Raw genomic sequence first — 10105 nt, 5'->3', positions numbered from 1 at the left:
GTATCACCCCCACCTGGGTCCCTGTGGCTGACTGTTCCTCTGTCTGGCTCCCTGGCTTTTAATCTCCTCTCTCCTGCTTTTCTGGCCTGCTGCTTTGGGTGTCCCTGAGTTGTCCCTGGGGCTTGTTAGGTGCCATCAAGTCGATTCCAACTCATAGCGACCCTTGTACAACAGAATGAAACATGCCCACTCCTGGGCCATCCTCACAATCCCTGCTATGCTTGAGCCCACTGTTGCAGCCATGGTGTCAATCTGTCTAGTTGAGGGTCTCCCCATTTTTTGCTGACCCTCTTCTTTATCAAGCATGATATCCTTCTCCAGGGAATGGTCCCTTCTTATAACATGACCAAAGTAAGTGAAACAAAGCCTGACCATTCTCTTCTAAGGAGCATTCCACTGTACTTCTTGCAGGACATATTTATTTGTTCTTCTGGCACTCCAAGGTATTTTCAGTATTCTTTACCAAGAACACAATACAAAAACATCAACTCTTCTCTGGTCTTCCTTAATCGTTGTCCAGCATTCACATGCATTTGTGGAGACTGAAAATACTAAGGCTTGAGTTAGGCCACTTTAGTCTTCAATGTGACATATTTGCTCTTCAACACTTTAAAGAGGTCATTTGCAGCACATTTGCCCAGTGCAGTATCACGTCTGATTTATTGACTGCTCCTTCCATGGGTCTTGATTGTGGATCCAAATAAAGTGAAATTCCTAACTACTTCAATCTTTTCTCCATTTATCATGATGTTGCTCCTTGGTCCAATTGTGAGGAATTTTGTTTTCTTTGTGTTGAGATGTAATCCATACTGTAGACTGTAGTCTTTGATCTTCCTCCGTAAGTGCTTCAAGTCATCTTCACTTTCATCAAGCAAAATTATGTCATCTGCGTATTGCAGGTTGTTAATGAGTCTTCCTCTAATCCTGATGCCATGTTCTTCTTCATGTAGTCCAGCTTCTCGAATTATTTGCTCAGGATATAGATTAAATAATTATGGTGAAAGAATACAACCCTGACATACCCTTTTCCTGATTTTAAACCCTGGCATAGTTAGTGCCTAAGGCATTTGACTGCTAGCCAGAAGGTTGGCTGTCGAAACCCACCAGTCACTCCACAGATGATAGTCTGGGCAATCTACTTCTGTAAAGATTTACTGCCTCGGAAAACCAAAGGAGGTGGCTATGAGTTGGAATTGACTCAATGGCAGTGAGTTTGGTTTTTTGAGTATCCCCTTATTCTGTTTGAATGACAGCCTCCTGGTCTACGTAAAGGTTCCTCATGAGCACAATAAAGTGCCCTGGAATTCTCATTCTTCTCAAAGTTATCCGTAATTTGTTATGATCCTCACAGTCCAGTGCTTTTGCGTAGCCAATGAAACACGGGTAAACATCTTTCTGGTGTTTTTTGCTTTCAGACAAGATCCGTCTAACATCACCAATGATATCCCTTGTTGCACATCCACTTCTGAATCCACCCTGAAATTCTGGCAGTTTTCTGTCAATATATGGTTGCAATCATTTTTTAATTATCTTCAGCAACATATTACTTGCATGTAATATTATTGATATTATTCAATAATTTCCACATTCTGTTCAATCACCTTTCTTTGAAATGGGCACAGATATTGTTCTCTTTCAGTTGGTTAGCCAAGTAGTTGTCTTTCAAGTTTCTTGGCAGAAACAAGTAAGCAATTCTAGTGTTGAATCCATTTGTTGAAACACCTCAGTGGGCATTCTGTCAATTCCTGGAGTTTTGTTTTTTGTCAATTCTTTCAGGGCAGTTTCTTTCTACAGTACCATTGGTTCTTGATCATATGCTGTCTCCTGAAATTGTTGAATGTCAACCCGTCCTTTTTGGTACATTGTTGTTGTTGTTGTTATGTGCCCTTGAGTCGGCCCCAACTCATAGCGACCCCTCCTTGGGTTTCCGAGGCAGTATCACTACAGAAGTAGGATTGCCCAACCTTCCTTCCGAGGAGTGGCTGGTGGGTTTGAACCACCAGCCATCTGGTTAGCAGGCAAGTGTCTTAGCCATTATGCTACCAGAGCTCCCCCTTTTTGGTACAGTAACTGTTTATTCTGTGGAAGCAAACTGCCCCATCTTTGTGTGTGTATGTGTGTAATGTGACATTGTTTGCTGTTTCCAAGACATTGTGTAGTGTTATTGTATTAATTTGTTGACTGTATGTTGGTTTGCTTTACCCTGATTTTTTGTTTTGTTTTAATATATCTGGGGAAAAGGGGAGTATGCTACTCTGGTCTCCAGTTTGGGAGCACTGGGGTGCTCAGTGCCTATCTCTTGTTGATTTGGTAGCAGGTGGAGTGTGACATGAGTCTGTTATCACTGATCATGCAGATAAGTTGAAGGCAGGCTGGATGGGTGTTGGTTGCCATATGTTATTGATCCAGTGATACTGGAGCAGATGGTGCCATTTTCCCAGTGGGTAGGTCAGAGATGTGGTGGGAGTGGCTGGATACAGTCACTGGCTCCCAACCCTCTTATTACCTGATCACGTTGTGGGTGTTGGTGCAGTCCTGGGCAAACAGAACCAGTTATCTTGTTCTTGCTCTGATCAGAACACTGCTTCCAATAATTCAAAATGCCATGCTGTACCAGTTGGCAGTTTACCTCTCCTTGTTTACTGATTTCATTCAGGATTGTCACCCATAGCCATTTCACTTGTTTTGTTGAGTCTTTGTCATATATGATGTGGATAGTGTATCCACCTAGTCTTACATTTTGGCTCATCCCCCAGAAAATTGTTGTTGTTGTTGTTGTTGTTATGTGCCGTCGAGTTGGCCCCCAGAAAATACCTGTTTTTAAATACTATGAAGGCTAGTGTAGGATTTTAGAATAGGAACAGACAGATAATAATAATGAGAAATATTTCATTATTTTATGTATAAAACTGCCACTAGAAAGAAACTTCTTAAAGGAAATAATAATTTAATTTGGACATTTTCTAAACACTTATTGAAAACCAGCTTCAAATCTGAAATGGTATTTATACTTCTTATAGTTTATGTTAGGAGCTCTGATAGCATAGTGTCTAAGGCATTCGACTGCTAACCAGAAGGCTGATGGTTCAAAGCTACCAGCCACTCCTTGGAAGGAAGGTTGGGCAGTCTACTTCTGTAGTGATTCCACCTTGGATACCCAAGGAGGGGTTGCTATGAGTTGGGTCTGACTTGATGGCACGTAACAGCAACAACCACATAGTTTATGTTGGTTCCCCAGATACTGTTAAACTGAGATTAGAAAACTAGGTCATCCACGTTGTTCTCTAGAAACATCCTTTTCCTAATTGTGACACTTATCCTAGGAAAGAACAATTTCTCAAGAAAGCAAAAATAATCAAAAACTACTATAAAGTCCCTTCAAATTTTCAGGTAATTTTTAATAAAATCTAAGTTTGTATTATTTTACCATTACAGAAATAGGTAAAGTTACATAATAGGTAAAAGCCCATTACCTATTTAATTGTTACTATACTAATTTTCCATGTAGGAAGATTAATATGTACAGTATCACCATAAACATTTAAAATTCAGTGTAAGAACATCACCTAAAATTTGTTTTACTAATTTTTAGTACAGCCCTCCTTTGTGAATTGATTGTTTCTTTCACCTTATAAAGGAGTGCAGCTTCTTCCACAAAAGGAGTGACAGAAGATTGGAGTACAAGCATTGCTGCGTCAGAGGAAAAGGTGAAAACAGAAGTGGAAGGTAAAGTTCTTCCTTGTATTTATTGAGGAACATAAATATACATAAATAAATTATATGTAAATAATTATACATAAAGTATATATGCATAAACAAATAAAACTATATTTAAACCCTCAGTTGTTTTTAATTTATTTCTGATTTTTATAATAAACATGTTTATGATTTTTATAATTCTTGTGGCATAGTGCCTGTATCATTTGATTAAACTTTGATTCAAGAAGTATCTCTTAATAATTATTATGTATCAGATGTTGATCTAGAACCCGAGTATCTAATGATCTCTGCCAAGTGGTCAAGAGTTAACTCTAGTTCATGTCTATCATCCAAACTTCTATAATAATTGAAATGTCCTATATTTGCACAGTCTCAATAAAGAAGCTACTGGCCACATGTAGCGGTTGAGCCCTCAAAATGTGGTTTGTGAGAATGAAGAAATAAATTTTAAAGTTTTATTTAATTTTAATTGAACTTAAATTAAATATAAATAGTCCTATGTGGCTTACAGCTGCCATATTGAATATCGCAACTGTAGTTTATATGTATGTTGTCACTAATATTATTGTTACAATTTTCAGAATGTAAGACATTTTGTAAACTGGTATTATATTTGTGTTAACATTACTCTACATATTTTAATATATTCTTGAGATTCTATTGAATACCTACTACATCCACCCCTCCCCACTCACACACACACACACACACACACAAATTCTTGAACACCTAGAGATAGCTGGTAAACAAATTATTTTTTTTAACAAGAAATGTTATTTTGTCATTCAAATCTGTTATTTATAGCAAAGTTCTTTACTGCTGTTTCCCTTTTTAATATTTATATCTATAAGGAAAATGCAAACCTCAATTATTACTCATCAAGGTTTTATATGGTAAATGTTGAAAGAAGTGGCTAATAAGTTATTGACACAATCTCAATTCAAAATAAGGTTGTTAGGCTAAAAACGAAAAATCAAGTACAATTATTATTATTATTAGCATGTACATTTGGGTCTACAACACAAGACAGTAGCAGAATGAGGGAAATATGTTGTAATTAAATATTTATATTATTTTAAAAAATATTGCAGATGTTTCCTTACTCAGTATCTCAACCAATAAAAGTGATTGATATTGTAGTCTGGGTAAAACACAGAACAAACAAAACAGAAACCCCCAACTCAAGAGAGATGTTAAATAGAATGAATTAGAGTCACCACAAGTTATTTGTTCTTACATTTATTTCAGAATGTTGTTAGAGGACAGTATAAAAGCATTGGCACTCATGAAGAACACTGACATCCACATGTATATACAATCAGAAATGTTTTAATCATGGACAGTATTAGCTTCTTCTTCATGTGTTTCAGATGGAAATATGATTATAGAAATTGAGTTGGCTGGAGAATAGTGTTCAATGAGTATGTTTTCAAGAAAAAATCATAATAATGTAGTATCCACCATATAGACACAAGAAGAGAGTAGACTTAAAGAGACCAAATAAAGAATGAGTCCCCCAAAAAATCATTTTTGTACATTAAAGTGGGGAAACTTATTTCATAAGAATTCTTTTCAGATAGCATGCTGAATTTCTTTGACAAACCCATTGGATTAGGCTGTAACCTCTGAGCTTGTCCTTATAACCATCCTGTAATCATTATATAATCCTGCTTTCTGGCAGAACACCATTGTCTTTATTGCCTAAAAGCAAAACAAAGAAAAAAAGTTTATTAGTTGCCTTTATTCTTGACACTTTACTATTTTTCTCTCCATCCTGTGTTCCTTGGGAGCCTTACCTTTCTTGACACTTTCTGTTTATGTATTCTTGTCATGTCATTTTTGGCAAAAGTCACCAGTAATAATATAAATCTCCCAAGAGTGAGACCCATATCTTACTCACTGATCTCTCTCCAGGACCAAGCATATTGTCTAGAACATAATTACCTCCGTATGCATTTCTTGCATAAATAGGTGAATGAATACCCACATTAACATTTTTGTTAACATTATACCATATCATTCTAGAGCTGTGAACCAGAAATTACAGCTATCTTTCATTAGGGGAGTTGATTTGTATAATAAGTGATTATAATAGAACTTGGAAATGGCAATGAATTCCTGGCAAGGTTAAGTAGAGAAGTTATTATCTGATAAGATAGAAGAATATGAAGTGTCTTGTTTCTAGAAACAATCTGAGAAATTAAAATATTTATCTGATGTAATCATGATGATTTACTTTTCCTGTATAAAGGAATGAAACACAAGTGTAATTTAAAAGTAAAACTATAATAGAGCTTCTGAATAGTATATGTTTTCCTTCAGATGAAATGATACTATTTGTGAAAGTATGGATTGATATTTAGCTATTCTAATTTTATAAAATGTTAATTGAGAAACGTGTCTTCAAAGGTGGTAATCACTATTATGATTGTACTATAATAGAACTATCTTTAAAAGGATTTTTCCCTTTTCAAAAACTCTTATTAAATATATAAGTATTTCAAAACTAGTGATTCAATTTAAGACCCATGTTCTCACCACACAGATTATATAATGATTCTTTAAGTAATGTAAATTTATATTCCTATTGTAAGATGAAAAGTGTCCAGAAATAAAGCAAGAGATGGGAACATTGTTGTCAGAGGCCATCCATCTCATTAAAAGCCTAGAAACTGACCGTGCAGAAGCTGAAGAAGCTTTAAGACAACAAAAATTGAGAAAGCAAAAGATTAACATGAAAATTGACTCTTGGTCAATCTGGAGACTTCAAGAACTCCCCTCAGCTGTGCAAAAAGGTAATACTGAGTATTTTTCCATGTTTGCCTTCAAATTGGTTGGAGAAGCATGGATAATCAATTGCAGTTTTGAATATAATATCATCTCGCCTTAGGGGATCATATTATTTAACATCCAAGTGAAAGAACTTTTGAAAACACTATTAATGATAATTCTGGGTTTACAGACATAAACTGGGACTGCTGTTTGTAAACCTGTACCTGCTATCATTCAGGTTCTGTTGGAAATTACAATGTTTTTTTCTCATGCAAACACTTGGCCCAATTTTTCTCGAATGGCTGCAATACCCAAGCTATTAGCATTTTAGAAATTTAAATTTATTGCCAGTTGCTTTCATTGACATCTTTAAATCTAAGAAAATGCAAAAGTTCTGCTATTTTAGGAATTTCATGCATCTGCTTATGAGAATTGAACAATAAATTTATCTTGGTGACTTCTAGCTGGAAATAAAAATTAAAATGCTTCCAAAAGTCCTACAAGTAACACATATTTAGGAAGGAAACAATCTTCTATTAGACTCTCTGAGTAAGGAACCTGTGGTGCTATTAAGCAGTTTAAAGGCATTGGGCTTTTTATTCTCCAAACATAAGCCTTAAAAAGCAAGCCTGATTGCCTGATTCTGCTTGAGGCTGGAAGTTTATTTACCCTTTGCTGGAATAAGTATTTTAATTCAAGGTTCACATTTTTAAAAAAAAAAAAAAAAAAAAAACCTCACTACCGTCTAATCAGATCCAACTCATAGCGACCCCTCCTTGCGTTTCCGAGGCAATATCACTACAGAAGTAGATTGCCCACCTTCCTTCCGAGGAGTGGCTTGTGGGTTTGAACCACCAGCCTTCTGGTTAGCAGTCAAGTGCCTTAGGCACTATGCTACCAGAGCTCCTTTAAAACTTTTAATTATAGTTTAAAATTTGAGTTTTTAAAATTCAAATTTTGAATAGTACTTAATATAATAGCATAGATACATAATTTCATAAATTATATACATAAAGAGAGAGGCAAATTTTAGAGACATGAGACTACAATGGGATTAGAATATGCATCCTGGAAAATTCTGGTTCCCAACAGATTCTTGAGGTTTCTATCTGCCTCACGGTGAAAGGATACTCCACAGGGAGTCATCTGCAATTTTCCTCATTGTTTGGAGATATTTCCTTGTTAGTAGTAGTAGTTGTTGTTGTTAGGTGCCATCGAGTCATCTTTGATTCATAACGAACCTATACACAGCAGAATGAAACACTGCCTGCTCCGCGATCCCTGCTATACTTGAGCCCATCACCACAGCCACTGTGTCAATCCATTATTGTGGGCCTCTGCCTCTTTTGCTGACCCTCCGCATTACCAAGCATGACATCCTTCTCCAGGGAATGGTCCCTTCTGACAACATGACCAAGTAGGTGAGATGAAGTCTGGCCATTCTAGCTTTCAAGGAGCATTCTGGCTGCACTTCCTCCAGGACAGACTTGTTAGTTCTTTAGGCCATGATACTTTCAACATTCTTCACCAACACAACTCAAAAACATCAATTCTTTGGTCTTCCTTATTCATTGTCCAGCTATCACATGCATATGAGGCAACTGAAAAATACCATGGCTTGGGTCAGGCACATCTTAGTCTTCAAAGAAACATTTTTGCTCTTCAGCACATGAAAGAGGTCTTTTGCAACAGATTTGCTCAATGCAATACGTCTTTTGATGTATTGACTGCTGCTTCCATTGGCGTTGATTGTAGAACCAAGCAATATATAGTCTTTGACAACTTCAGTCTTTTCTCCATTGATCATGATGCTGTTTTTTGGTCCAATTGTGAGGATTTTGGTTTTCATTATGTTGAGGTGAAATCCATACTGCAGACTGCAGTCTTTAATTTTCATCAGTAAGTGCTGCGAGTCATCCTCACTTTCAAAAAGCAAAGTTGTGTTGTCTGCATATCTCAGGTTGTTAACAAGCCTTCCCCCTTTCCTGATGCCACATTCTCCTTCATAGAGTCCACCTTCTTAGATTATTTGCTCAGCATACAGATTGAACAAATATGGTGTAAAGATACAACCCTGACACACTCCCCTTCCTGATTTTAAACCATGCAGTACCCCCTTGTTTTGTTCAAACAACAGCCTCCTGGTCTACATACAGGTTCCTCGTGAGTACAATTAAGCGTTCTGGAGTTCTCATTCATCTCAGTGTTATCCACAATTTGGTATGATCCACACAATCAAATGACTTTGCATAGTCAGTAAAATACAAGTAAACATCTTTCTGGTATTCTTTGCTTTGAGCCAAGATCCATCTAACGTTAGCTATGATATCCCTCACACCACGTCCCATTCTGAATCCAGCTTGCATTTCTGGAAGTTCTCTGTCTATATATTGCTGGAACCATTTTTAAATTATCTTCAGTAAGATTTTACTTACATGTGATGTTAATGATATTGTTTGGTAATTTCCACATTTTGAAAGGATCACCTTTCTTTGGAATGGGTACAAATATGGATCTTTTCCAGTCAATTGGCCAGGTAACTGTCTTCCAAATCTCTTGGTATAGATGAGTTAGTGCCTTCAGCACAGCATCTGTTTGTTGAAACATCTCAATGAGCATTCCATCAATTCCAAGAACCTTGTTTTTCACCAATTCTTTAAGTGCAGCTTTGAATTCTTCCTTCAGTACCATTAGTTCTTGATCATATGCCACCTCCTGAAATGGATGATCATCTATCAATTCTTTTTGATATGTGACTCTGTGCATTCCATCCATCTTCTTTTGATGTTTCTTGCATCATTCAACATATTGCCCAGGGAATCTTTCAATATTGCAGTCGAGGCTTAATTCTTTTCCTCAGTTCTTTCAGCTTGAGAAATGCCAAGTGTGTTTTTCCCTTCTGGTTTTCTAACTCCAGGTCTTTGCACATTTCATTATAATAATTGACTTTTCCTTCTCAAGCTGCTCTTTGAAATCTTCTGTTCAGAACTTTTATCTTGTCATTTCTTCCATTTCCGTTAGCTACTCTCCATTCAAGGGCAAGTTTCAGAGTCTCTTCTGACATCCATTTTGGTCTTTTCTTCCTTTCCTGTCTTTTTAATGACCTCTTGCATATCAGCAGTTGATGGTCTGTTCCACAGTCACCTCCTGGCCTTGTTTTGGCTAAAGATAAGGAACTTCTCCATCTCCCCTTGCCACACATGTAATCAGTCTGATTCCTGTGTACTCCATCTGGTGAAGTCCATGTGTATAGCTGCCATTTGTGTTGTTGAAAAAAGGTGTTTGCAATGAATAAATCATTGGTCTTGCAAAATTCTATCATGTGCTCTCCAGCATTATTTCTATTACCAAGGCCGTATTCTCCAACCTACTAGTTACTTTTCTTTGTTTCCAACTTTTGTATTCCAGTCACCAGTGATAATCAACTTGATTGCATGTTTGGTCAATTTCAAACTTCAGAAGTTGGTAGAAATCTTCAGTTTCCTCATTTTTGGCTTTGGTGGTTGGTGCGTAATCTTGAATAATAGTAGTATTAACTGGTCTTCCTTGTAGGCGTATAGATATTATCCTGTCACTGACAACATTGTATTTCAGGACAGATCTTTTTTTTTTT

The 10105-nt window shown here is 36.6% G+C and overlaps 1 protein-coding gene across 1 annotated transcript in view; it reads left to right on the top strand.

Moving 5' to 3' along the window:
• The window catches only part of CCDC178 (coiled-coil domain containing 178), a 664873-nt gene that overhangs the window by 45184 nt on the left and 609584 nt on the right, over positions 1–10105 (top strand). The window contains exons 4-5 of the mRNA XM_007945673.2: positions 3638–3726; positions 6315–6515. Of these exons, the coding sequence (XP_007943864.1) occupies positions 3638–3726; positions 6315–6515 (290 nt within the window). The remainder of the gene's footprint in view (positions 1–3637; positions 3727–6314; positions 6516–10105) is intronic.

This window comes from Orycteropus afer, unplaced genomic scaffold (assembly GCF_000298275.1).
Source record: "Orycteropus afer afer isolate SDZICR_OR568_19922 unplaced genomic scaffold, OryAfe1.0 scaffold00141, whole genome shotgun sequence".
NCBI lineage: Eukaryota > Metazoa > Chordata > Mammalia > Tubulidentata > Orycteropodidae > Orycteropus > Orycteropus afer.
The sequence above is the reverse complement of the archived record's forward strand: the minus strand, read 5'-3'. Positions and strand labels throughout refer to the sequence as shown.